Genomic DNA, 17,321 nt, shown 5'->3' with positions numbered 1-17,321 from the left:
CAAGTATTGTTTGATAAGAAAAGAAACCCATAAACTCATACTCGTACAAACCTTGAAACCAAGAACAAAGAACCCAGAAATTTGTCGCCGAAGATACACCAAACGTTCATGCAGGCTGGGAGTGAAGGTCGGCAGAGGCGGCGACGGCGGAGGGAGGTGTTCGAGCGGTGGAGGAGGAGGAGGCGGTTGCTCAGTGCCAGTGGAGCCAGTGGTCGCTGGTCATGATTGAGGAGTAGCTCTTCTTGTGTCTGCTGTGATCCTCCGTGGCAGATTTCGCTTAAGGCGGCGCCAGTGTTCTTTAAGGCCATGACGTAGATGGAATGGGCTGCTACTGAGATGATTTGAAGCTTCATGATTCAAATCAGGGGAAGAAGACGGAGAACTGCAAAAGAAGAAGAAAGAAAGGAGGCATAAAAAAAGAAAAATTGAATTTTGAAGATCTAGTTTCATATAGGTTGAAATTTTCCCAACATGTGGAGTCTAGAGAAAAGCAACCAGCGCAGCCATAGGGAAGAGATTGGCATCTCTCTTTCTATAATCTAGGTGACTTTGTTCTTTTTTTTTTAGAATGACTTTTGTTCTTTTTATTTGATCTGGGTTGAAGAATATGAATTGGTTCTGGAATTTTTATTTTTTTTTTCTTTTCTCACATGGAATCTAGAATTAACGCATGAAGAAGAATTTTTTTTGGAGTGAATGGAGTGTTTGATCTCGTTTAGGGTTGAAGGCATACGAAAAAGTCTTTTTTACCCTTATTTTTTTCCTCACGTGCGAGACACATGATCATAGTTAATGGTTTCATAACGGAAATTGGACGGAGGTACTATATTGATAAGAAAAATTGAGTCCAGGTATCATATTGATAACATTGTAAGTTCGGGTATCATTCTGAAAGTCCCCTAAGTGTCCAGACACCGTTGGTGAATTTTTCCCGTTCTTTCTTCTTTTTTTACGACCCTCCTATTCACCATACATATAAAAAGTCATCATCAGCTTGCACCTGATTTTTTTTCTCTCTCGCTCTCCAACTGCTTCATTGTTTCTACTCAATAGCTTTCTCAGTGATCTGTAAAGATTGAGTTGCTTCATCTACATCGTGATCTATCATTTGATGATCATGGCTAAGATGGCGAAATATTCAATTTGTCTATAAATCTGAGATCTTCTTCATTGTTATAAAATGAGATAATTTGCTTACTAGAAAGTAGAGAGTATGAAGAGATAAGAATAAATGGGGAAAGAGGTGTGTCTTCTCATTCTCATTAGTTCCATTTAAATAGGGGTAGAGTTACTTGATGATCACACTAACTTTGTGATCACTTATTTGGTGACTTGATGATCACTCATAAGATGACTTAGTGATCACTCCCAAGGTTACTTGGTGACCACTCTTATGGTTTATTGGTGGATCAATCTCAAGTTTTCTCAATTTACATAATAGACTCTAACTAATGAGTATTACATGACCCAAAATAATTACGTGGACAGCCACATAATTGTAGTATTTACAACACTCCCCCTTGTATGTCCACCAATTAATTTTGGTGTTGGACCCGCTTATTGTTGCCTTGTTAAAACCTTGCCAGGTAACAAAAACACAGTGGGAAAAAATAACCCTGGTCGAAGGAAAAAGAGTACAACGCGCATATGTCCTATTGAGAATGATTTTGGGTGCTCCCCCTGATTGGAATCTCCCCCTCATGGTTGCAAGCTTCAATGATATTGTTGATGAAGCACATTGATATTATACACCATCTTCCAAATGTGTAGATTTTGACTTGATATGGATGATGAGCGTTTTCTCCTTGAATTTCAGCCTTATGACGATGCAAAACCTTTCACGCACGGTGGTTTTGATGTTTCTCACTGAAGGGTGACTTGTATGCTATGTATAAGTGTTTATCACTTATTTTTGTACCTGTAAGGTTAGAGCAATACTAGAGGAAACTAGGCTATATCTAAAGCCTTTTACCACATAAAACCTATTAGTAATAAATCCATATGTTTTTGATCGATTGTGATAAATAATCATAACATGCATATTGATAAAATTTCACATTTACCTTTGTGAATATGCATGAAGCATAAACGGATTTATATGGCTTAAGAAGCCATTCACACAAATGTGTGAAAATAAGTTTGTAGACTCTTTAGGAGCTCTAACTACACCCATAACATTTTGCAGAGTATGTTGCAACAAATTTTGAATTTGAATGCTTTCGTTTATTAAAGTACTCAATAAGGCAACTTAGGGCACATTTTGCAGTGATTGAATTGAGTACTCACTATGAGCATGAGGCTCTTTAACACTTTACTATGAGCGTGAGGCTCTTTAACACCATAATTGAGATTATGGATCTCTGATTTCTTTATGGACTACTTTCTGGGCAATCTAACTCCTTCAGAAATTAGCATTAATAAATATGCTTTATGGCACTATACTTTTAGAGATAGTGATACGCTTTTAAATCCATGAGTAATCGCCTTTAGAGATACACTTCAAGCATTCCTCGGCTTGGATGAATTTTTACACAAAAAGCGTTAGGGTATATGAAGCCTCCATAACACCAACTTGCCATAACAGCTATATATGGCATTATACTGATACAAAGTTAATTGTATATATAAAAGGAGATTATATTGATAACCATAACCCTTATCTCAATTGAGAAACCTTGTGCCATAACTAGCGATGTAATTTCGCATTATCTCAAACACCGATCTTTAACCTTCCAGGTTAAGAAAATATTTGGTTTGGTGTTTGAACTATAGGTTCAACTATTTCACGTTCATCATTATATAGGAAATGTCCTTTTCCAGTTTGGCCAATAATCATGTCGACTTTTGTATGAGAACGTGATTCAATGTCATCATAGACCTTGATAATTTTGGTAGCTACCATAGATAATATCAATCATCGATGATCATCAATTTTGCGATCCCACTATTCTCATATGCATGCATTAGCTATCCATATAGCTTATTAATATTGGGTACCCATGCCTCTTATGGGGCTTTCATCATTTCTCGATAGATTTGTTTCTCTTACAGGACAGTCATATCGCATAGATGAACTTATTTATAGAATGTGGATCGTTTACTCATAATCTCATCTAGAGCGTTAGAGCGATATAGGGCTTTATGACCTCTACTTCACAGTAGTTGAAACTTTGGAACCTATAGATATGTCACGCTTTAGACGATTGACATACTTGATGAGATGTCCAACCATGACATCATTTATAATAGCTTTTGCAAGCTTTATTTGTGCAGCCTCGTTAGGAGCACTAACATTTTAGTATGACAGTCTCAGCAGGAGAATCATGTCATTTGGACCAACACGTTTTCTATAATTCAAGTGTGGTATAGACTGTTTGTACAATATTTTCATGCATTAGGGAATTTTTTTATCCCAACTATGAGGTTTGTATTTAGCACATGATTTTGTCACTTGTAAACCAATTCACTTCAGAACTAGTGATTAATAAATCCTTTGTACTTTAGGTACGAGACTCAATTTAAGACATGATGAATTTACTGATTCATGCTCAGGCGTGAATGATATATTTTCTCAACATGAATTACCCGTCGTACTTCAGGTACGAGGCCCAATGCGAGACATGATTAATTCACGCTGTTTTCTCCCCCTAACAGCGGGAATATTGTCTCATTGAAGTAACAAATCATATGTGCAATACTGCTCCTTGGCAAAATTCCTCATGAGCAAATTTTGCAATCACCATTGTTTAACACAACAATGAATCTCATTGGAGCTTGTTGGTAATCTGACACAACATGAATGACCAATTTGGTCATGCCAAATTAATGTATTTGGCTTGGCGAACTTCTGGTTCATAACCATATATGCCTTGTATTGTTGTGTAATATTATCCAAATGAGAGCACGTATGTTTTTTCCAATTAATATACACCACGCACTTTGAGTACTGAAGGTACCAAACACAATGATATCTTTCATATTGGTAACATAAATGTGGGCTCTTCTAGAGCTATCCGCCAAGATCTACATGATCTAGAACAGATTACTTTTACCTTGGTAAAGATAAATATTGAGAGCTACTTTTGATCTTTAGAGATCATGCGCATCATTGCAGCACATATTTTTCCTTCTTTCTTTCGCCAAAATTACTTAGAAGGAAACGATGCATTGGGATCCATAAACGTTAGAACTATAGGTTCTTAACAATGTGACATCTTTGAATTTTATGTCACAATATTTCACTCAAAACTTCTAGTTCGAGGCTAACAGTTATGCTCTTTGTGATCGACCCTTTAATTATACTTAAAGCTTCTGGGTAGAGTTTAAATAACTTTGGGAACTTCAGGTTCCAAAAGGAGCATGAACTTTATTTAGAGGATCCACATTAACATTGCTGAAGAACTGCAAGCTCTCATATAATCAAGGATCAAGAAACTTCAAGTTTCGATCTCTTTTTGGCGATACCTTTGAGAAACTTCAAGTTCTCATGTGATTAAAGATAAAGAAACTTTAGGTTCTAATATCTTTCAATCACAAAATTCACAACACCATATTTTAATATTATTCTGGTGGAAATCCTAGCCAAAATAAAGGAGGACTCGTAATATAGCATGGTGGAATATCAAGCATGTTAAAAGCATCTCAGTGCTTACTTTGGTCACTTCTCTTCCAAAGTGGCTTGATAAAAATCTACCGTAGTATGGAGTGCAAAACATGCATATGCCCAATACTTAATTCCATCTCACATGTAGAAAGCATTCCCATGATTTTTTGGGCACCACTTATATGGTCTTTTCATTTGCCACTATTCCACTTCTTGTGGTTATGATTTGGCCATGCCAAAATTGACTTTATGATACAACCCATACAAGATGGCAAACTCTTCCAACATATGTCTCTTTTGGAGGTGCATAATGCAACTATACTCCACTAGATGAACTCTTCCGGAGTCATCGATCAATCAAATCTACAAGACCTGAGATTATTGTTATTACCAGAGCTTTAAAGACCATGAACACAATCACATTATGTTGTTGGCACCATGTTTTCATAAATGAAATGTGTCAGGATTTAGAACTTTAGGTCCTTGTATAATCTCGTGTTGAAAACAACTTCCTCGAAACTTTAGGTTCAAGGGTGACACATACTATAACTTTTTCATTCTAGATCTACTCGAAACTTCAGGTTCGAGTCTATACAATTAGAAGCTTTAGGTTCTAAGAGTGGAGTGAACTTCAGGTTCACATGTAATTATAAGAAGAGAGACGGTACACCCATTTTCATGTAATACCAAGTTGAGGAACTTCTAGTTCTCTTACAATAGGGAAACATTAAGTTTCCATCATATATTTACTCGTAACTTCTGGTTCGAGTTTAACTAATTAGAACCGTATGTTCTAAAATATGATATTTACATGTGACCATCTTGTAGTAGCATCAATCATGACCATAAAATACCAAAATGGTTTATAAGACGGTTGGATAGGCCCACAAATGTCCCCTTGAACTCTTTGTATAAATGATGGAGAATTTAGATTAACCTTTGAAAAAGATGGCCTCATGTTCAACTTTCCTTTTGAGCATGCTTTACAAGGATTATTGCTGGGCAAAATAATATTCTTATTCAACAATGAGTGTCCATTGGAATTTGCGATGATCCTACGTATCATGGTGGATCCGGGGTGACCCAAACGGTGAAGCCAAAACATAAATATATGTTGATCAGTGAACTGCTGGTTCACGACATGGTATGCCTCAATTAACTTAATGGTTGTATAATACAAACCAAATGAAAGGGCAACCAATCTTTCCAATATACGCCTTTGGCTGTCAGTATTAGAAGTAATGCAAAGATATTCCACATTATTCTCATTTGTGGTTTCTATGCGGTACCCATTCAAGCGTATATCTTTAAAACTCAACATATTCCTTCTACATCTGGAGGAGTATAATGCCTCTTGAATGAATAATTAAGTACCACTTGGTAACAGGATATGAGTTCTTCTAGAGCCTTCAATTAGGTCTGCAAGACCTGAAATGGATGTCACTTTTGCTCTCGTCAAACTTGAATTGAGAAATATTTTTGATCTCAAAGGATCGTGTGCGTGGTCGCACTGTTACAAGACATATGCCTTCTCCATCTTTCTTTAGTTGAGAGCATCCATTTTCCATATTCATGCTTGAATATGAATAAGCCATGTATGTACTCGAAGCTTCAGATTCGAGACTTTATTATTAGAACTTCTTGGTTCTAAATTTTGGTGGTTTGAACTTCGGGTCAAACACCTAGTACTCGAAACTTCAGGTTTGAGACAAACCAACTAGGAACTTCGTGTTCCAAATTTTGGTGGTTTAAACTTGGGGTTCAAACTCTTAACACTCGAAACTTCGGGTTCGAGGTAGACCAATTAGGAACTTTGTGTTCTAAATTTTGGTGATTTGAACTTGGGGTTCAAACACTTAGCACTCGAAACTTCGGGTTCGAGATAGACCAATTAGGAACTTCCAGTTCCTAATGAAATAAGGATATAAATGATTAAATGTAGCATAAACAAACACAAGGATTGTAATAAGTCTAGATGATAAAGAATGTGTACTTACCTCATTGATATGTGTGTCTAGCAAGATGCCTAGAACAACTTGAATATTGATCCCCACTCGCACAATGAATGTTGTAGATGCAATTGCATTTCAAATTGTGCATATCCTCGTGGTTGACATAATAAATATTGGAGAATACCACATGAACAAAGAACAAGCAAGTTAAACTCTAGATCAAGAGTATTACCTGGAACGAAATTGCACCATATGACTCTTGAATCTTCGGAAGTTTATACGAGAGACTATAGTGCTGATAACGTGTTATAAAATGAGATAACTTGCTTACTAGAAAGTAGAGAATATGAAGAGAGAATAATAAATGGGGAAAGAGGTTTGTCTTTTCATTCTCATTAGTTCCCTTTAAATAGGGGTAGAGTTACTTGATGATCACACTAACTTGGTGATCACTCATAAGATGACTTAGTGATTACTCCCAAAATTACTTGGTGACCACTCTTATGGTTTCTTGGTGGATCAATCTCAAGTTTCCTCAATTTACATAATGGACTCTAACTAATGAGTATGACATGTTGTCCCAAAATAATTACGTGGACAGCCACATAATTGTAGAGTTTACAACATTCATATCATATCTGTTCTTTATTTTCAGGGAGTCCTGTCATTCAGACCATTTGATTAATCATCGATTGATCTGGGTCTTTTAAAAGAAAGGATTACCCAATGTACCAAACCACTCTCTTGAAGATTGAATTATAGAACATAAAAAGTATTCCTCTTCCTTTGGAGGAAAAGATTTGAGTATCATAAATGGGCTCAATTAAGTGGATCAACCAAAACCCTTTTCTTAAGCTCCCTCAAAATTACACCACTTTGGATTTGGGGTATTACTACTTATTTTGATGGACCCTCATAAGATCTTTGAATTAACCAAATAGTGTGGTATACCAAACTTGGTCGAGTGCTCTGTCATAAAACTCTATGTATTTGAGTCCTAATTCTCATAAATTTATGGTCAGCAGGTTTGAAGGGTATTCGAGTTGGTGTATGTGTAGTTAAAGATTAATTTTACTTTGTGTTCTAATATTGGTAGATCTGAATCCGAATACTAACCGAGCGAGTGTGTCAATAAACTTCTAAACATAACCGAATTGACTTGATACCCATCTCGATAAAAAAAAAAAAATTAAAAAAAATATACATTTGAATTTTCATTGCATTGATCATGATTTAGCTCTCACCATTACAGAGCGAAAGTTCAGAGTCTTCAGACCAAGCTATCAATCCGGGCAAGAAGAAGAAGAAGCAAACTAGATCAGAAAATGACCTGAGATATCTTTCTCTTCACCTCACCACAAGAAGCAGAGGAGGAGCCTTCTCTCTCTCTCTCTCTCTCTCCCAACCATGTCGAGCCCAAGACCCTCACCGACGCCGACGTCCACCGTCCAAGACTGCTGGGACTGCATGCTTCCTGGCCCACCCAGCCGCAACAACTTCGGATCCGCCGACGTCAGCCCCTCCGGCCTCCTCGCATTCCCCGCCGGCAGCTCCATCTCCGTCCTCGACACCCGCTCAATGCAGCTCGTTGTCTCCCTCCCTATGCCTCCCCCCACCCAATCCCAATCCTCCTCCGCCGCCTCCACCGCCACGTCATCACTCTCCCCCTTCGTCACCTCCGTCCGGTGGACCCCGCTCCCTCTCGGCCGCGACCTCCTCTCCACCGAGCCTTCCAGCTCCCACCTCCTCCTGGCCGCCGGCGACCGCCAGGGCCGCATCGCCCTCCTCGACCTCCGCCTCAAGTCGCCGGTCCTCTGGTTCGACTCCGACACCAACAACAACTCCCGCCTCGCCGTCCAGGACCTCTGCTGGGTCCAGGCCCGACCCGACTCCTACCTCCTCGCCGCCATCTCCGGATTCTCCTCCCTCTCCCTCTACGCCTCCTCCACCGGCCGCTGCTTCTGGAAATACGACGCCGCGCCGGAGGTTCTCTCTTGCATCCGCCGCGATCCCTTCGATTCCCGCCATTTCTGCGTCGTCGGACTCAAAGGCTTCTTGCTCTCCGTCACCGTTTTAGGCGAGACGGAGGACGAGGTGGTTATCAATGAGCTTCAGATTCGGACCGAATGCAGTGAGCTGCTGAAGCTGGAGAGGGACCTGGCCGGAGGAGGAGGAGGAGGAGTCGCCGGGAGCACGTCGTCGTCGTCGGCTTCTGCGGCGTTCCCGCTCTACGTTGCGAGGTTTGCCTTCTCGCCGCAATGGAGGCACATTGTGTTTGTTACGTTCCCCAGGGAGCTGGTGGTGTTTGATTTGCAGTACGAGACGCAGCTGTTTTCGGCTGCATTGCCTCGGGGGTGTGGGAAGTTTCTGGATGTGTTGCCGGATCCGAATAACGAGTTTCTCTACTGTGGTCATGTTGATGGGAGGCTTAGTACTTGGCGCCGAAAAGAGTATGTTATGATTGTGATATGTTTAAATTTCGAAAATGTAATCACAATGTAGGAGGGAAAGAGATGCTAGGATAGATGTTCGTATAGAATTACCGGCAAGGAAATGTTTACCTTTCGTTTAGTGTAATGTAATGTTATAGATATACTTGTGACTGTGATTAGACTTGTTATCAGTTGGCATTTTGAATTTTTTTTTGAGTTTAAGGGAATGTACGTCATGTTATATGCAGAGGAGAACAGGTGCACATAATGTGTTCAATGGAAGAGTTGTTGCCCTCAATTGGCACATCTGTCCCTTCTCCATCAGTTCTTGCTCTGGCCATTTCCCAATCAGATTCGACCTTGCAAAACATCGGCAAGATATATTCTGATCAACCTGATTCTCCTTTCTCTGCCGTGGATTTTGATAATCCTTTTGATTTTTGTGACGAACCTGTTGTTTTCTCTAAAACCCATTTGATCTCCATTTCTGATGATGGAAAAATATGGAACTGGCTCTTGACTGCTGAAGGGCCTGAAGACAATCGCAAGGATGATAAAAACCTGGATGTGGTTTCTAATATCACTGAAGTGCTGGTTTCTGGAACCAGTAAAAATACTGTAGTTTCTTCTACTGGAGGAGTTGAGATGGAAGCGAGTAAGCAATCAGAACAGAGCAATGGTGGCAGAAGCCGATCTTCAAGTTCTACCATCAGCCATACAGAAATATCACTTAAGGTTGGTTTGTAGATTATCTTTTCCACTGTCATGGTAAATGGCTTTCACTGGTTGGTTCTCTGTCTAGACAATTTGTCATGTTGCATGAAAAATGGATGCAAGTTTGATGATTAGATGGTACTTCCCTCCTTATATAATTTATGAGACTTGGGTATTCATTGGTCACACAACCTACTTTGCATCCCCCACTAAAGGCACCCACGACCACTGGTACACCGTACGTGCAGTGCCTATGCACGACACACTATAATATATGTAAGTTAATGGTTGTATGTAGATCAAAGAAGACCTGGTTTATATGTATATACTTAATAATTGTAAATTCAGTTCATCTAACTGCTTTCATTTCACATTAAATGCCATGTTGCACCAATGGTGACATAATCCTAACACCAGTTTTTGTTATTGGTGAATGAAGAGCTAAAGCTTTAAATTTAAAAAGTTGAAGATTATTTTTTCTGTTTCTCGATTTTCTTGTTGTTATAGTCATATAAAGTCAAACTGTCATGCTGCCTATTCCATTTAGGGCAACATTAAGATTTCCAATTCATGCATGCTTACAAAGCCAAATTACTGATGCAGATTTGCTTAGTAGGACAGCTTCAGCTTCTTTCTTCAGCAGTGACTATGCTAGCTGTACCTTCGCCTTCTTCAACAGCTACTTTGGGCCGTTAGTTCATCCTCTCATAATTCTAAAGCATATTTTTTATTTATGAACTAGCAGCTGGGATAAATTTTGATACCCTTTAAGTTAATTATTTGTAAAGGTGGGGGAAACTATCCTGTTGTAGCTGTTCCATTGGTTGCCTTGGGAACTCAAAGTGGGATAATTGATATTGTTGATGTTTCTGCCAATGCTGTCGCTGCAAGTTTTTCTGTTCATAACGGGACTGTTAGGGGATTACGATGGCTTGGAAATTCTAGACTGGTTTCATTTTCATACACTCAGGTATGTTGCATGTGAATTAAAATGTCATCAACTGTTTGAGGTGCATCATAGTAGATCCCTAGCTGAGCTGATTTGATTCTCGGAATTGTCTTTGATTAATGCCATTTTTCATTTAAAGAAAAAACTACAGCAACTATGATAATCTCTAGTTCCGATGAAAAAATCATTATACTTTCCAGTGTAGGTAACATAAACTTTTGTTGATTTAGGTAAGTGAAAAAACTGGAGGTTTTATCAACAGGCTAATTGTGACCTGTCTTAGAAGTGGCCTAAATAAACCATTTCGGGTTTTGCAAAAGCCTGAACGTGCACCCATAAGAGCTTTAAGGACTTCTTCCTCTGGAAGGTTTGTACCTGTGGATTATGAAATTACTATAAATTTATTATTATTAAAACATAATTCGATAATGTTCTTTTAACTTGTGGCCTATTATGAACGGCTGTCTTCTTCAGTTTAGTGCTTTTTTATTTCCTTCCCTGTACTTCCATTTGTGTGGGTCCATACAGTTTAACTTCTGAGCTACTCATTGTAATGTTTTTGCTTATTCCAGGTACCTTCTTATTTTGCTCCGTGATGCACCAGTAGAGGTTTGGGCTATGACAAAGACTCCTATAATGGTAAATTTGTTAATAATTTTGGTTCTTCTTTATTCCAACTTGAAATAGTTTCAAGCAATTGATTCTTGTTATCCATTACATAATCTAAACAGAAATTTACAATTTTTAAACTATTGTGAAAAGAACCCGCCTTTTCTTCTTTATATGCATATTTCAACTTCTCCCACTTGTATAATTTTTATTTATTTTTTCTTTTTATCTTATAAGGTGGGATTAGAGTCTAAAATTCTTGATCCCTCATCTTGGTATTCATTATGCTTCATATCTCATGTAGCTTAGATCACTAGCACTTCCATTTACGGTTTTGGAATGGACTCTCCCAACAGTTCCACGCCCTCCTCAAAATGCACCTGCTAAGCAATCATTACCCCCCACAGATCAGACATCTAGGGCATCAGATGGGACATCCTCCCCTAATGCATCATCTGATTCTAGTGAGTTCATTTACTTGATAAGCTTTAAGTTTTCTAGTTGCTTGTATTGCTTCTATTGATTGGATAAACTGTTCAAGAAGCAAAAGTAATGTTTTTAAGTTTTTCTGGAATGTAGAGGGCTCAGATGGATCCCAAGATGACACTTCTGAAAGCTTTGCATTTGCACTATCAAATGGGGCTCTTGGTGTTTTTGAGGTTCATGGCCGAAGGATTCGTGACTTCAGGTAGTTGTCTTTGTCAATATGACTACTGCATTCTGAGTTCTTTATATTATTGCAGCTACACTCTGACTTCCTGTTCCACCCTTGTTGGTCCTAATTGCTCAGGCATATTAGTTTCTTTCAGATGAAGAAGATTAATATAATATCTAATATCTAATATCTTGTGAAGGTGCTTCTTGACTAGTAAACTTGGTGTTGTAATGAGGTTTTGGATCTGTTCTGAATGGAGATGACAATTGGAGAAAGCGTCACATATTGAATATTTTAGTATAAATTTATCACAAACTTTTATATAATTTCAGTTTTTTCTCATAATGGAAGTATTTATCTTTTGTTTCCCAGACCAAAGTGGCCTTCTTCTTCATTTGTCTCATCTGATGGACTGATTACAGCAATGGCGTACCGTTTGCCTCATGTGGTATGTATCACAGATTTTGTACAAATGATTTTAGTTGGTACTAGTATCAAATCTCAATTACCCCTTGATATCCATTCTGTGAATCAATTTTCAGGTTATGGGGGACAGGTCGGGAAATATTCGCTGGTGGGATGTAACAACTGGGCATTCTTCTTCATTTAACACTCATAGAGAGGGTATCCGGAGAATAAAGTTCTCACCTGTTGTTCCTGGAGACCGTAGTAGGGGGCGTGTTGCTGTACTATTTTATGACAATACATTTTCTGTATTTGATCTTGTAAGTGTTAATAAACTATATAACTATTCCTTTTCATTTTCAATATGCATATATCATATATGCCACTTTTGGTTTTGAATATTGCTGGACTTCAGAGTCAATGACGTGTTTTTTTTTCTTTTCCAACTTCGGTTTTGAGTAGGAAGTGGTTGAAATATTTGTAGAGTGTACATCGCTCATATCCTGATTCTTATTGAGTTCCTAACTAACATTTCCTGAAACTATTAGTCTTTGTATACTGATTAATTTTTTGTTACCAGATACCATTTGGTATCCTAGGTGCTTTATTGAGTACATTACTCATCCAGACTCTTGTTGACTTCCTAAGTAAACATTTCTTAAAATTCATAAGCATAATGTACTGAAGTCTCCCTCCCCCCCCCCCCCCCACACACACACACACACAACATTTCCTGAATCTATTAGTCTTTGTATACTGATTAATTTTTTGTTACCAGATACCATTTGGTATCCTAGGTGCTTTATTGAGTTCATTACTCATCCAGACTCTTGTTGACTTCCTAAGTAAACATTTCTTAAAATTCATAAGCATAATGTACTGAACTCTCTCTCTCTCTCTCTCTCTCTCAAGAGAAGAAAAAAACCAGATACTAACTATACATTTGGTCTTATAGGTGCTTTTTATGGATCTATTTTCATAGGATGTGACTAAGCTTTAGGTATTAACATAACCCAGTGCTCCTTGATCCATATATATAAGTCTGCTATTTGTTAAGTACAATACCTCTTTGTCGAAATGAAGTGATTACAGCTGGAGTTAAGTTGAGATGCTTTTTCTTGTACTTTAAATTGTTAGTGATTTTCTTATCATCTGTCCATAACTCAAATTGCAGGACTCCCCAGACCCTTTAGCGAATTCTCTCTTACAGCCTCAATTTCCTGGAACCCTTGTTTTGGAACTTGATTGGTTGCCTTTGCGAACTGACAAGAATGATCCACTGTTATTGTGCATAGCTGGAGCTGATAGTAGCTTTCGCCTTGTTGAGATCAATATGTATGTGTAAGATTTGTTGGCTTCATGACTAATTTATATTATGTCAACTTATTTTAGTCATAATGGGGCGGGGACATGTTCATGATATGTATGGGAGTTGTCTCTTTCTGTGCATTAATAATCTTACTCTTGTGCAGAATTGACAAAAAACTTGGTTTTGCACACCAGCCCAGATCTATAAAAGAAAGGTTCCGTCCCATGCCTTTATGTTCTCCTATACTACTTCCCACACCACATGCCCTGGTAATTACTATTTTTATATTTCTATTTTCCTTATTGAATTGTACTGAAACACTTTGTTATGTTCCAGTTGTATTCATTATTTGTTGATCATGCCTTTTACCATGGGAGGTTTATGCTTGTATCACATATGGCAATGAATCCATTTAGTTCAACTCAGTGATCTTTAGTGGAGCAAAGGAAAGATATCCATGAATTAAATTTTTTACTGAAAAGTAATAGAATTTACTGAGAAAAGTTAAGATTGGACCCAATAACCACATTCGGTTTCATTTTTTTTATTGAGAATTTAGTAGAAGTTCAGTACTGACCCACAAGAATTTTGTTTTTCTTTAATTACAGGCACTACGCATGATCTTACAATTGGGTGTAAAGCCCTCCTGGTTTAATACTTGCAGTACAACTTTAGAGAAGAGGCCTCACCTCATTCCGGGAACTCCCAAGTCCAGTGAGGATCTTCGCAGTTACATGATGGATATACAAACTGTTGGTGACCCTGTTGTACCAGAATTGCTGCTTAAAGTATTAGAACCTTATCGAAAAGAGGGTGGGTCTTCTCTTTCATGGACGTTTCTACTCATGTTGCAGCTAACATTTGTTATTATGTTGGTATGTTATGTTGTAATATGTTCTTAATTTTACATTTGCCAAGGCTGCATACTGGATGACGAGAGGGCTAAATTATATGCAAAGGTGGTGAACAAAGGCTGTTCTGTGAGATTTGCCTTTGCTGCTGCAATTTTTGGTGAATCCTCTGAAGCTCTTTTCTGGCTGCAACTGCCTCATGCTCTTAACTATTTGATGAACAAGTCCATAAATAAGTCTCCACAGAAAGCCACTGTATCAGCATCAGTTCCAGAGCTTGATGATGCCTCTATGCTGAGTAGGATTACATCAAAAGGAAAATCAGTTTCTGGAAGAGAAAAGAAAGATGCAACAGTAAGTCATATGTTCTAGAATAATCTTTATTAAGTTTTTGGGAAAAAAAAACTTTTCAGCTATCGCCCTTCTAAGTCTAAAACATCTTTATAAGTGATCTTCCATTGATAGAAGTTGTGTCCACATTAAAAGAAAAATTGGTCTTTGTGGTTACCAGAGCCAAGGGCAGCTCAGGTTGATGGCTTTTGAACAAGAAGAACTGTGGGCAAATGCAAGTGAACGTATTCCATGGCACGAGAAGCTAGAGGGAGAAGAGGCTATCCAGAATCGTGTACACGAGTGAGTGCTTCATATCATTCTCATTTTTCAGACCAAAAAAATATCATTCTCATTTTTATTGAATTCTTTTTTCCTTCTCAGTTGTACCGGTTTAGTTAATATAATTTGAACATATTTTCTTGGTAAATCTCCATATATATACTTTCAATAAATATGCAAGACAAAGTACAAGTAGCCCAATTTTAGCTGAGCTCTCTTATCTTCTTTAAAGACTTGGTCCCAGGCTTGCACAGAGTAGACTGTAGATGAATATCCTGATAGAAATGCAATCTTCATAGTCTCAATGACTCATCTAGTTACTTGTACTATTCAAATTTAGGCTTGTTAAGAAGAAAGCAAAACTTCTTAATGTACTTTGTGGTGATTAAACTCTATGAACTCAACTTATTTATGTTCTTGATAATCTAGGCTTGTGTCGGTCGGGAACTTAGAAGCTGCAGTCAGTTTATTGCTATCCACTCCTCCTGAGAGCAAATACTTCTCTGCTAATGCTTTACGTGCAGTTGCTCTTTCTTCTGCTGTGTCAAAGTCTCTTCTTGAACTGGCTGTTAAGGTAAGAGTGCTTTAAACTCACCTCATGATCTGAAAATACATGTCGTAACTGGAATAAAGTGGTTTAACTGTAAATTTTGGGTACTTCCCCCTGTAAATTAGGTGGTTGCAGCCAACATGGTCAGGACTGACAGGTCGCTGTCAGGTACTCATCTTCTCTGTGCTGTAGGAAGGTATCAAGAGGCGTGTTCCCAGGTATGTCTTTAAACTAATTTCTGTTCCAGACATTTTTTTGGTCTGTATCATTCTATTGTGGCTTGGATGCTGTAGAATCTTGTCCGGCTTGCATCAGGTTTGTATGGGGTGATACTTTTGTATGACCACTTATGCGTCTGCTTAGCTCATGATGTTTTGAGGGGGGAAAAATAGATGGAGCAAAGTATGAATCCAGCGGTCATTAATGGGTATTAGAGCTGGGGTGTTTTCTGGGTTCGGTTAGTTGTTTACCGAGGGGTGTAAATTTTCTCCACTATACATCATGCATTTAAGTGGTCTCCATATTACTTTTCTTCTTTCACTGATTTTAATGTCATCTCTAATGCAGTTACAAGACGCGGGGTGCTGGACAGATGCTGCTACTTTAGCTGCCACCCATTTGAAAGGATCTGATTATGCAAGGTTCTCTCCTAGCTAAATATATGTGTGTTTGGTTTATTTTGAGAACACTTTAATTGATGACTTGACTGCCGTGTTAATCAATGTTTGGAATTAAGCATTTTCTTGATTCATGGAGATTGTCATCCATGTGGTTAAGGAATCTTAGTTAATCTTCTTTTGTTGTTCCAGGGTGTTGCTAAGATGGGCTGCACACGTCCTCCATGCTGAACACAACATATGGAGGTTTGCCATTTCACTTGTTACAGTTTTCTTTTCAGTTGTTTTCTCAGACATGTTTTAAGCCTATCGATGATCCAAATGCAGGGCTCTGATTTTGTATGTTGCAGCTGGTGCAATGCAAGGGGCATTGGCAGCACTTCGTGAGGTCCAACAACCTGACACTGCCGCTATGTTCATTCTTGCTTGCCGAGAAATTCATGCCACCATCATCTCTGAATCAGGAAACTCTGATGATGAATCCAAATCTGCAATCAAGGACAAGCTGCCACACTTGCCTGGGTTGGGACCAGAGAATGAAGATGTTATTGCAGTCGGTGAATATTTTGGGCAATACCAGAGAAAATTGGTGCATCTGTGCATGGACTCACAGCCATATGCCGAATGAACTCCATTGACTTGTCACTCGGTTGCAATCCGGTCATTTGATCTGTACTTTATGTGAGAATTATTTGTTTGGAAAACAACTCGCAGCATCAGCCAGTTGAAGATATCGATGCTCTTTCTGGATTCATGGGGAAACGGCAATTTTGTATAACAATGTGATATATTCGACGACCTGAGAAAGATATGTTCTCAGCCAGTGATCTACTGAGAATGAGGGATTCGGGTTTAAAATTGAATTCGTATATTACCGCTGCAGCTGTGTTGTGAGATAAGCTCCTAAAGCTTGCTTTTTTGGTGTGAATTACAGAGGCACTGTATAAATGTAAACATGTATCTTACAGAAAAATAAGATTTACTTTTATAGTAGCTTTATAAATTTTATTTGCCAGCTATTTTCTGGCTGTTTCCAAAAGCACTTTCAAATAGAGAATCAAAG

At 38.4% G+C, this 17,321-nt stretch overlaps 1 protein-coding gene across 1 annotated transcript; it reads left to right on the top strand.

Annotated features, from left to right (window-relative positions):
- The first annotated feature begins 7,731 nt into the window (after window positions 1-7,731).
- Window positions 7,732-17,266, top strand: LOC112186933 (WD repeat-containing protein 11). Its single transcript, XM_024325504.2, has 20 exons — window positions 7,732-9,005; window positions 9,236-9,722; window positions 10,305-10,392; window positions 10,490-10,671; window positions 10,881-11,017; window positions 11,223-11,289; window positions 11,564-11,723; window positions 11,839-11,947; window positions 12,287-12,362; window positions 12,457-12,639; window positions 13,494-13,654; window positions 13,792-13,897; window positions 14,237-14,441; window positions 14,547-14,833; window positions 14,991-15,112; window positions 15,521-15,665; window positions 15,767-15,859; window positions 16,209-16,282; window positions 16,451-16,504; window positions 16,586-17,266. The coding sequence occupies exons 1-20, from the start codon at window positions 7,963-7,965 to the stop codon at window positions 16,884-16,886; spliced, it is 4,080 nt and encodes a 1,359-aa protein (XP_024181272.1). The 5' UTR covers window positions 7,732-7,962; the 3' UTR covers window positions 16,887-17,266.
- Window positions 17,267-17,321: the final 55 nt, after the last annotated feature.

This window comes from Rosa chinensis, chromosome 2 (genome assembly GCF_002994745.2).
Source record: "Rosa chinensis cultivar Old Blush chromosome 2, RchiOBHm-V2, whole genome shotgun sequence".
NCBI classification, from domain to species: domain Eukaryota; kingdom Viridiplantae; phylum Streptophyta; class Magnoliopsida; order Rosales; family Rosaceae; genus Rosa; species Rosa chinensis.
Note: the sequence above shows the minus strand (reverse complement) of the source record. Positions and strands in the feature narration are given on the sequence as shown.

Excerpts from the sequence above, each read along its gene's own strand:
- LOC112186933 (XM_024325504.2), top strand. The coding sequence starts at position 7,963 with ATGTCGAGCCCAAGACCCTCACCGACGCCGACGTCCACCGTCCAAGAC. Across the intron at positions 11,290-11,563 it reads TGACAAAGACTCCTATAATG|CTTAGATCACTAGCACTTCC; the intron begins GTAAATTTGTTA and ends TATCTCATGTAG. Across the intron at positions 12,363-12,456 it reads CGTACCGTTTGCCTCATGTG|GTTATGGGGGACAGGTCGGG; the intron begins GTATGTATCACA and ends ATCAATTTTCAG.